General features: G+C 32.8%; 2 protein-coding genes across 2 annotated transcripts; both read right to left on the bottom strand.

The window, feature by feature from the left end:
- Nucleotides 1-2,968: 2,968 nt before the first annotated feature.
- LOC111910268 (ras-related protein Rab7) lies at nt 2,969-4,896 on the bottom strand. The gene is made up of 7 exons (XM_023906072.3): nt 4,642-4,896; nt 4,448-4,474; nt 4,268-4,367; nt 4,033-4,179; nt 3,841-3,921; nt 3,622-3,767; nt 2,969-3,401 (listed from the first exon to the last, which is right to left on the bottom strand). Exons 1-7 carry the CDS (start codon nt 4,692-4,694, stop codon nt 3,332-3,334), a joined length of 624 nt encoding a protein of 207 aa, XP_023761840.1. The 5' UTR covers nt 4,695-4,896; the 3' UTR covers nt 2,969-3,331.
- A 1,962-nt stretch (nt 4,897-6,858) lies between these two features.
- LOC111910267 (proline-rich receptor-like protein kinase PERK1) lies at nt 6,859-10,639 on the bottom strand. Its single transcript, XM_023906071.3, has 8 exons — nt 10,136-10,639; nt 8,518-9,060; nt 8,204-8,290; nt 8,044-8,114; nt 7,886-7,962; nt 7,642-7,786; nt 7,416-7,577; nt 6,859-7,343 (listed from the first exon to the last, which is right to left on the bottom strand). The coding sequence occupies exons 1-8, from the start codon at nt 10,449-10,451 to the stop codon at nt 7,074-7,076; spliced, it is 1,671 nt and encodes a 556-aa protein (XP_023761839.1). The 5' UTR covers nt 10,452-10,639; the 3' UTR covers nt 6,859-7,073.
- Between the last annotated feature and the right edge of the window lie 294 nt (nt 10,640-10,933).

The following is a 10,933-nucleotide window of genomic DNA, read 5'->3' as shown; positions in this document are numbered from 1 at the left end:
TTAAGTCGATTATTTGGATCAAGTGACTCGAGTATTACATTCTGTTAGAGTAAATAAAAAGTATTTAATGTCTAACATGTCTTGTTATAATTTATAGTTTTATTCTTTTAGAATATACTAAAAATTTTAATATTTTAAAGTTGATTATGTTTCTTTGTGGATATAAATTTTGAAGAGGTTGTCATTGACGCGGAGAAAGAACAAAACATGGACAACGAGAGTATTCTAGCAGAATGTATTTTGTCAGAATGTATAAAGTGTTTCTTAATAATAATATTCTTTCAGAATGGATTAGGGTTTTTGTTAGATTTTAATGTTTTTATTTTTATTTTTTAAAGCATTCTTAGTTTTAATCTTTAAAAATAAATATAATTCTTAAACAATTATTAATCATTTTTTTTAGAATGAATGTAATAATTGTTTAGTCTTATTCTTTATGAATTAATGTAATTAATGATTCTTAAAAAATAAAATCCATATTCTTTAGAAAATTTTATTCTTGATAATATGTTGTTTAATTCTTTAAGCATGTTAATTATAAAAAATATATTGAATGATACCATTATTCTTGACTTGTTGACCAACTCTTTTAATTACTATGTTGATTACTTACAAAGATCCGATATATCCTACGTGAAGTTGTATGATAGACTTAAGACTGTAGAGTATTATCTATAAAAGTCTAAGTCATATTCAGGAGGTCAAGATCTTATCATGGATGACGAGCACATCCATAGGATTAGATGTCTTTTTATTTTTCTTTCTTGTGATTAGACTATGATAAATGTTGATATTTTTTTATCATATGCTTTCTACAAAAAATTTCTTAAATAGCTTTGATAAAAAAAATTTGAAATTTGAAATTGCTTGTTTTGGTGTGTGCAAAATTATGAGTAACAATATATTAACATAATGGAAAATGACTTATAAGCCTAATGAAGTTTCCAAACCGTTCAAAAAACATCAATTATGTTTTGCATGTTCAATAAAACCCAACAAACTTAACATTTTGTCTAAAAAAGCCCAACGAAGTTTCCAAACCGTTCAAAAAACCCCAATCATGTTTTCTCTGTTCAAAAGGTTGAGTTCGTTGGATTTTTTTTGAACAGACAAAACATGATTGGAGTTTTTTGAACAGTTTGGAAACTTCGTTGGTCTGACAACTCATTTTCCCAATACGGTAATAAGTCATTCTCTTCTTTGACTTTCATAGAATTGAACAAAAGTGGAACTTAGTTGGGCTTTTTTAGACAAAATGTTAAGTTTGTTGGGTTTTCTTGAACAGTCAAAACATGATTGAGATTTTTTGAACGGTTTAAAAACTTCGTTGGGCTCGTAAGTCATTTTCCCTTAACATAATTGTTGGTTCAAACTTTTTTTTATGAAATTGCCATGAACTTGAATGTATTCCAAAGATCCAAGAGGATTGGATTTTGGAGATCATTTAACTCTTAGTCTTATGATAAAATACAAGTCACGATTATGACAAAGATACTAGTCAAATATTTGTTGGAATTAGTTTAGACTAATGGACCGTTTGACCATAAAAGATGTCTTAAAGATATGATTATCTTAATCCTTGAAGTGTTCAACGCGTTCTAAAGACAAAAGTTGGAATCAGTGGGGCAAAATGATAAGATTTCATATCCAATATGGATAGTGGGAATTTTAGTCGAAGACATAGCGATCATCCTGTGAAGTTGTTGTTAGATTAGTGTCTAAGACTGTAACTATATTTGGTAAGTACTTGACCCGATTGTGCATGGTCCTTTTGAGTTGCCTTCACCATAGCAACTTGATAGAGTGATTTAGAGAGAAGAGATATTATTATTAATATATTATAAGAATAATATGTTAAAAGAATAATAATATTATTTGATTAATATAAGTCATAAATTAATAAGGAATTAATTAGTGACTTAAAGAGATTAATTGAATAAAGGGGTATCAACTGTCAAATGTATGAAAGTTGTATTTTGAGCTGATAATCCTTATGGATATAGGGTTGGACGATTTTAGGGATATGGATCACCTAGAAATCGTCCAAGGCCTTATTTGGGAAGGGATTTGGATTGCTTTGAGGCTAAGTTATCCAATTAGGGTTTAAGGGTGAAACCCTAGGAGCTCACAGTATAAATAGACACATAGGGTTGAGGAAATCGGCCACCATTGTGATTGGAGAAACCCTAGTGCCGACTTCCCTCTTCCTCATCTCTCTCAAGTCACCTTCTTGCTAGTTGGTGTTTGTAAGTCATTAGATGAGTGACATTTGTGACTCTTAGCTCCAAGAAGAAGAAGGTTTCAAGCAAGTAACTCAAGGTATTATTCTAGATCTTTTTTCATATGTTTTGTTCTTAGATCTAGCCATGAAAGTCTTAGAATTATGGCATGTTCAATTAGTAAAACTTAGATCCAAGTTATAGGGTTGTATGTGCACATAGGTAAAGTTCTTATGTCCAAAACCCATCAGTTGTTTCACTGCTAGTGAGCTTTTGTGTTAATCTACTTTCTTTTCATGGGGTATGTTTCCTTCTTGTCATGTTGCCTTGAGTAGTGTGGAATCCTTTAAATTCTTCATATCACACTAGGGGTGACAAATCGGGCCATCGTGTCGTGTTTTTGTCTGACACGACACGACACGACAATGTTTTATGTAACACGAACACGACACGACACGATCTCGTGTTTTTTTTAACTAACACGAAAACGAACTGATTAAAAACGACAAACACGACACGACATGACAAAGATAACATGAAATAAAAATTAATGTATTTAATTAATAGTTATTCATACATAACACGAAAAACACGACAAAAAATGTTAAATCGTGTCAATTTCGTGTCAATTTTTGAACACGAACACGACATCGTGTTTTTTACACCTGACACGAACACGAATTCGAATTTCAATTTCGTCTCAGTTTCGTTTCGTTTCATATATTTTTATCGTGTCGTGTCATCAATTGTCACCCCTATATCACACAACATGCACCACGATGACATACTTCTTCATTCATTCTTTGTGTTCTACATGACTACTCAAGATTTATCCTCCTTGATGGTCAAAAAGATCATCAATTCTGGGTAATTTAGTCATTTTAGTATATTGTGATAAAAAGAAAATTGGGTCTAGTATTTGAATTGATCAGATTGTAGTTAGATGTACCGTTGCCTAAATATGTTACCAGAAGGATTGGAACATTATTATCTTTCTCAAATAAAATAATGATATCTGAAAAAAAGAAAAAAAAAATCCAAAAATTCAGTGTAACATTGATATCAATGAAGGGATAGCATGAAAGCTTCATAAACTCCATATACGATGTGGTTTAACATTCGCATCCATTAGACCTATGTTGACGCCCTTCCCCAGTAACATCAATCGTCTCAGGAAAATACCTATAACCATAACCAAGTTACTCACATGTAAAAATCGAAATGTTTTTTTTTTTTTTTTTTTCTCATTCTAAAAGGTGGAACAAGGCGTTAATGCCCTCCTTGTAATCATCAAAATGAACCCTAGAAAGCTTCTCATGTGCAACAAATACAGACTAAAAAAGTAAAACTGTTATATAGCGTATGGGAATTTCCTCAAATTAGCTTTATGAGTAAAACTTACGTTTCTTCCTCTGGTTCGTTCTTAACAGCATTTGTTGCTATACACTGGAAAGCAGCTTCCACATTAATTCCTTCTTTTGCAGAAGTCTCAAAGTAAGGTATGTTTCCCTTAGATGCACACCATGCTTTTGCTTTCTTCTTAGAAACCTGCAATCAGTAGTTATGTTACCTTTTAAACTTAAGCACAAACATATGGTATAAAAGAATTCCATTAACCTACCACTCGACCATTGGCCCCATCAATGTCTATTTTGTTCCCCAATAGAACAAAGGGAAAGTTATCAGGATCAGATGGACTTGCCTGAAGAAGAATGAAGACACATTTTTTTTTCTTCAGAAATTTGGTTAAGGAAACGGGATACAGAATATCAGATATATCTATATAACATGGTTGAATTGAATCGATAATCACCTGAATTAGAAATTCCTCACGCCAGTTGTTAAGACTATCGAATGATTTCATGACATTTACATCATATACAAGAACACAACAATCAGCACCCCTGTAGAAAGCTACACCAAGGCTTTGAAACCTTTCTTGTCCAGCAGTGTCCCATATCTTGAAAATATAATCAAAACTTATCGACTAATCAATGGTAACATAAACACACAAACAAAAAATTTATACAGACACACAGTAATCGCACCTGCATTGTGAAGAGCTTATTTTCAAATTGAACCTCTTTTGTTAGGAAATCAGCTCCAATGGTTGCCTTGTACTGATTGCTAAACTTACGATTCACATACCTATCAAAATTATTCAATGTGAAACGAAATCAGAGTCCAGAACATACTGGAAAATAAGGAGATAGGTAATTAGAATTTACTGGTTCATCAGAGACGTCTTCCCAACCCTACAACAGATTATTAAATAAACGTAGATTAGCACAGATATTGCACGTATTAATTCATTCATAAGTTTTCTGCAATAAACATGATTTGAATCTCGAAAATGATAAAACAGAAACCTCAGATTCCTATCATTTATTTGTTTTGCATTTGATCGCATTTTATTATTTACCCGCTGTCTCCGAGGATGATGACCTTGAGAAGCATTCTCCTTCGAGAAGCCATACTAACACTGATCTATCCTCACGACCAGCAATATCTGTGTGTGTTTATGGTGTAGAGACGTAGAGAGAACGAGAGAATTTGCAGTTTCGTTTGTAAAAATGCAGATGACGAACAAGAACACGCGGCAAAATAACTGTAGAAATTAGAAAATTAATACATGAACCATTGATAACAAATATGTTATTGCAGTTTAGGGCATACATGATTAATCTGATGGGGTTCTTCAGACTTCAGAGATCTAATAAGTAATAATCAATGGGTGCTATAGTTTTCATTACTAACTGTACTCCTTAAATCCTTAATTAACATTTATTACCTTCTAATATCAATCACATAAAAAATGATTTTGACTCTTTTTGGTTCTTTTGTTTTGTTTTATTATTATTACTACGTGTGAGGCCCGTGTATTATACGGGTTGATTTAAAAAAAAATTAAACATTAAATTAAAATGTAAATAGAAAATATTTTTAATGTACAACTTTAAAATAAGAAATGAATAAACGTATTTATTGCAATTTAATATCATATATATGATATTTAATACTTTACATGTATAGTATATGACTTTAATTTTAAAAATTGAAACAAACCAAAAATTGACAAGTGGATAATATTTATTTCAAAAATACCATAAAATTACAAGTGTCAAAACTCATGAGAGATTGACATGTGGCAAAAAAACCTTCATTTATTAAGGAGGATTATTATTATTATTATTCCTAAAAAAAATTTAAAAAAATATGATTTTTTATATTAGTGGGTAATTAGCATAACTCCTATTAATATTTGTCTTGATCCACCCAATCTCCTTTCCGTATATGTTCACTTACTCCTTTTCATCCAAATACAAACAAAGACATGGGTTATTTACTTATTTTATATCACACACAATTAATATGATTCACGAGTTCATAACTGACAAACAAATTTCGGGTTATAAAATAAAATGAATCAAATGATAATACGAATCAAAAGCTTTCAACATTCATCAAACTACGATAAGAAGATTTTTATCAAATCAAACGTTTTCACCATTCTATACACGTCTAAAACCTTTTATAGACAATGAATAGTTTTCACATTGACAAGATATTATTTTTTATTGATAGCTTTAGTATATATTTTTGGATGTTATATGTTCGTAAGGCTTACCAAATATTATACTTTGATTTTTTCATTCGTTAGGTTTTTAGCAATCCTAAAAATTTAATAGGGAGTGGGTACAGAATGTGGCATGCTCTCTTGGGTATGTGGTTGTTATTAAAAAAACAAAGACAAAACCATGTGACTATGTGTTGAAAATTATTTTAATGTGTGATCGGAGTGGTGTATTTAGAAGTACGGAAACATCCACAGAGATATGTGACAAGAAAAACAATTTGTCCATTCGAGTTGTCTGCTTGTTACTATAAGACCGATGATGTTTGAAGGTTGAAGGTTAAAAATAATCAACATAATCATAAATATGCAGGTGGTTGATTCAAAATGAATTACAAATTATTGTAAAATCGAGAAAGAATAGTCTCCATTGAATTTTTCTTTCATCTCGGCCCAAATTGACTGATTGTAATTTGTGACAAAAAAAAATTAATGTTGGCCGAAAATAATGACACAATTCCGGGAGATCGTTTGTGATTGATGAATTTTCTTGTTGTGACATAAAATGACAAGGTGATTTTTAGTCAATGACATTTTCTATATTTTATTCATTCTATAATACAAAATAATTTTTCAACAACCTTAGATAAATACCACCAAAAGTTTAACCATCGTAAAGTATTTAGATTTATTTCAATCGTTGAGAAAATAAATCTTAGATAAATAGCACCAAAAGGTTAACCCTTTGTATCATTCCATATACTATTAGTTGGTTTAACCAACAAACATCTTTTTTTTTTGTTATTTTCTGAATAATATAAATATGTAAAGTATTAAATAGTATTACAAAATTATATATACGTATTTGCATACAGTTTTTAGCAACCTTGGATTGATTCATTCAGTTTAGCTTGTTTCGTTTTCCCTACTCTTCTTTCCATTCGACTCATTGTAGACAATACAATACAATACAATATAATCCAAATTGAATGACACAGAATTGCAACATAATTTTACATGAAAATGTTATACCAATCTTATCTATACCTTGGTTTCAGTTCATCATTTCTTTTAAATCTGATTATCATAACTTCAAATAACATAAAGTCACAAACACATCCAAATATTGTCCTAGAAAACCTCCCACAACTAATATCACACCAAAACATTGGGGTCCTCAACTAATCAAAAACCAAAATCCCGAGTCTGTTTCTGTACAAGGATAAAGAAGCTGTATATAAACACAATCATATCTTATCTGATCCAAATAAACTCTAAAATTATTGTTGAACTAGTTTGGTCGAGCCTAGATCATGTGTTGAACTACTAGATCCAGATGGCTGCTGACCAAAACTTGTGGTGGGTGCACTCCATACACTTGAGTTATTTTGACTCTCAAATGCCATTTTCTGGAACTTTTTTAACTCTTCTCTATACTGTGCAGTATCAAAATCAGAGCTCTCATGAGAAGCGTTAAATTTTATGTGTCCTGGTTTCAAACCCTCGTCTAAATCCTCTAATGGCAGGTTCCCTTCTAACGCTCTTGCTATCTGCAACAAATACTTTCAAAAACATACCCAACTATAGCAATGTGTAGGTTTTTAGAAATAGATAAAACATACCTGGGTCATTGATGGCCTTCGCCTTGCCAAATGACGTACACAAACAGCAGCACAAGCAATCATCCGAGACATTTCACCCGAATCATAATCACCATTTAACCCCGAATCAACTAAAGACCTGAAGTCACCGTTTTCCAATGCTTCATTTAGCAATGGTCTTGCCTGTATTAAGCACAATTTTCAGAAGACCTTTACAAAAAAAAAAAACTCATTAGTCATTACTTACCCAGTCGACAATGTTATCATCCAAGAATTGGGCTTTGTCGATAGGTCGGCGTCCAGTAATCAATTCCAGAAGCATCACACCAAAGGAAAAGACATCTGATTTTTCTGTCAGTTTTCCAGTAAGAGCGTACTCTGGAGCTAAATAACTGCAAAACAAAATTGTATTTTTGTGTGTTTAAGAATACTAATTATGTATTATTTCATATACTATAAAGTGGGAGAAATTATAATTATAATTATCTGACCCAAAAGTTCCCATCACGCGAGTCGAAACATGGGTATCGGTTTCAGAAGTGAATCGAGCAAGTCCAAAATCAGCAACCTGAATAAATTAAAATAAAAAAATGTTTATTTCACTAAGACATATTATTATTATTATTTTTATTATACAAGCAGTTTCTACCTTTGGCTCAAAATTGATATCCAGAAGTATATTTGCAGACTTGATATCACGATGAATGATCTTAGGTTGACCTGCAATTTAAATTGATCAAATATCTTACACCAAAATCTATGCTCAAAATAGTTATAATTATTAAAAGCAACAAAGAAAGAATACTCACAGTCCTCATGCAAATATGCTAAACCTTTTGCAGATCCTAAAGCAATCTTCATCCTCATTTCCCAATTCAAAGGCCCATGTTCCTTTCCTGCCATGTCAAACTCTCCAGATATAACAACCTATTAAAGCTCCATACATTTTTCCAATTTAGCCCTTTTGACTTTTGAAAAAATAAATATCTTTTTTTTTGTAATTCACAAAACAGAGGGTCTGTAGAAGTCTAAAAAGGAGTCAAGAAACTAGTATTTTGCATATTTATTATCCTATGAAAAACTTTCAGGAGGATTTTTGTTCATTTAAGAATGTTCTTTTTACCATGTAAATGGAACTCCAGGGTTTTGTTTGGAACAAACTCATAAACCAGCATCCTTTGAATCCCAGAAATGCAGTATCCAACAAGTGTTACAAGGTGTTTATGATGAACACGACTAATTATAGCAACTTCAGCCTGAAACTCACGTTCCCCTTGTCCACTTCCAACTTTCAGTTGTTTAATGGCAACTATCTCACCATTTGGAAGGACTCCTTTATGGACATACCCAAAACCACCTTGACCAAGGAGATTGACTTGTGAAAAGCCTTGTGTTGCAGTTGCTAATTCTTCATAACTAAATATGGTCTTGGAGTTTGGGTAACCCTGACCCATTGTTGATTGTGGCTGTGGGTTTTGCTTTTCAGACCCTGCACTGCTTGTTGAATGTGGTGGAGGAGGAGGAGGGGCTGAGGAACCCAGTGAAGGTAACTGAAAACATGATGCGTTTAGTGGTGAATTGGTGAACTTTGGTGGCAATCCGTTTATATTTTCCTTTGATGAAGGAGCATTGTGTTGCCAGTTTTGAGGTGTGATCCCAAATTCATCTACAAAAAGAAAACCACAAGAAATTGTTAATATATGAAACCATTAAGATAACACTAAATGGTGTTGTGTATTTTGTAGGGTAAAAGATTAAAATAAATATTTGTGATTTCAGTGCATTGCCCAGAAAAATTTGTTGTGAAAGTACTTATTAGCCTGGTCCAAAATGTTAAATGATCTGGCACAAGATCGATAGATTTATCACTAGTGACTTGAAAGTATTAGTTTTGTGAACTCTCATAAGGTCTTGTGGGATTACAAGATTGATATGCTATGCATATCAACACGTAATTAGCATATGAAACAATATAAGATCATCAACACTAGCATTTTTGATGTTTGATAGACTGGTTAATTCTACTCTCAGTCATGATGGATTGATACTAAATTAAGTGAGTAATCTAAGGGTGGAATTGAACCCTTATTTATAAGATGTTACACTTGGGATCATTATTCATTTAGAAATTAGAGTCTACTGCAACATTTGAATTTCTCAGAAGAGTTTTATTACCCTTTCTTCATTGAAGTCAACAATTCATAGTATAACTTAATAATGCACTAAATAGGTTAGGCTATTTTATGTATAAATTCTTACAGGAGATCCTGGATTGGGAATTGATGTATGTGGTGTAGTTTGTCTTACATGAAATCACATATAAAATTCATTTCTAAATCTAATCCTCTACAGCATCAGTCAATGAACTATATGAGGCAACTGTTCTATGAATTGTAATGCATTTACATTTTTTATCTATTCACTATGAGATTCAGATTCAGTTAATTAGTTCCCCTCAAAATTCAAAGTGAGTATTGTGGAACAAACAATTAATAATTGAAACTACTCATCTTATCTAACATCTACTCTGCCCCCAAATAAGTCCAGATTCGATTTACGTGCTTTCTTATCAATTTTTGATACGAAAAACATCATGTCTGTGAAAATCTATGATCGATAGCAGGCAGGAGGGAGGAGGGAGTATCAACTATCAAGCCCCCGAAACAGCCATTAAAGTCGACAAAAAATTAAAATAACCTATCAAAAATCAAATGAAGACATGGCATCATCAAACACCTAACCTTTAAACCCTAATGGAGCAGAAGACTCCGACAAGGCACGACGACGTCTCTTCCGTCTCCTGTACCAAACAACGAAAACGCCAACGAACACAAGCACAACAGCACCGCCAATGCCTATTCCGATTCCAAGCGCAACCAATGCACTGTTACTACTAGATCGATTTTGAGCCGGCGGCGAAAGAGTAGGTTCAGAACCAATAGAAGTTGCATTTGTCGGAGGAAGGAGGGGGAAGGTCGCTGTCGGAGAGGTAGTGGTGTTGCTTACTGACGGATCGAGAGGTGACGGCGGAGAAGTTCCAGGAGCCGGCGAAGACATTGGCGGCGGAGCCACCAGACCTACTAGCACTATAGGTTAACAATCGATTATCAGAGAGAGTAAAAGCAAAAACCCGCTTTTCAAAGGACACATTGCATTTGCTCACATGATCGAGAAAGATGGCAGGAGTGTCGTAGAAGCTGAAAGCATGAGAATAAGGCTAAACGACATCGCACAGGATTCTAGTCTAGCCCTTGAGATTCGTCAAATTGTCTGAAAATTTTCATTTACATACTTGGCATTCTCACAAATTTTAAATCGTGCCCATAACTTTCTTCCGATTACTATTCACTACCCATGTTGGCGTATCATTTATGAAAACTAGTGACTATCAACACTACATGAAATCAAAATTAGAGGTAACAGAGGAACAAAATAACAAATCTTGATGTAACAATCCAAATTTTATAAAATTACCAGCTATAGAAGATTTTAAGTACATGTATCAAATACTCGATACATAACCGCATCAATACCACAAA

The sequence above is a fragment of the Lactuca sativa genome, chromosome 5 (genome assembly GCF_002870075.4).
Source record: "Lactuca sativa cultivar Salinas chromosome 5, Lsat_Salinas_v11, whole genome shotgun sequence".
Lineage (NCBI taxonomy): Eukaryota > Viridiplantae > Streptophyta > Magnoliopsida > Asterales > Asteraceae > Lactuca > Lactuca sativa.
The sequence above is the reverse complement of the archived record's forward strand: the minus strand, read 5'-3'. Positions and strand labels throughout refer to the sequence as shown.

Bases quoted from the DNA above. Each gene is read 5' to 3' on its own strand.
- LOC111910268 (XM_023906072.3), bottom strand. From the start codon at position 4,694: ATGGCTTCTCGAAGGAGAATGCTTCTCAAGGTCATCATCCTCGGAGAC. The intron at 4,368-4,447 runs GTAAATTCTAAT...TAATTTTGATAG, and splicing joins AAGACGTCTCTGATGAACCA to GTATGTGAATCGTAAGTTTA. The intron at 3,402-3,621 runs GTAAGTTTTACT...TTATGGTTATAG, and splicing joins AACGAACCAGAGGAAGAAAC to GTATTTTCCTGAGACGATTG.
- LOC111910267 (XM_023906071.3), bottom strand. From the start codon at position 10,451: ATGTCTTCGCCGGCTCCTGGAACTTCTCCGCCGTCACCTCTCGATCCG. The intron at 7,787-7,885 runs GTCAGATAATTA...TTTGTTTTGCAG, and splicing joins CGCGTGATGGGAACTTTTGG to TTATTTAGCTCCAGAGTACG. The intron at 7,578-7,641 runs GTAAGTAATGAC...TGCTTAATACAG, and splicing joins ATGATAACATTGTCGACTGG to GCAAGACCATTGCTAAATGA.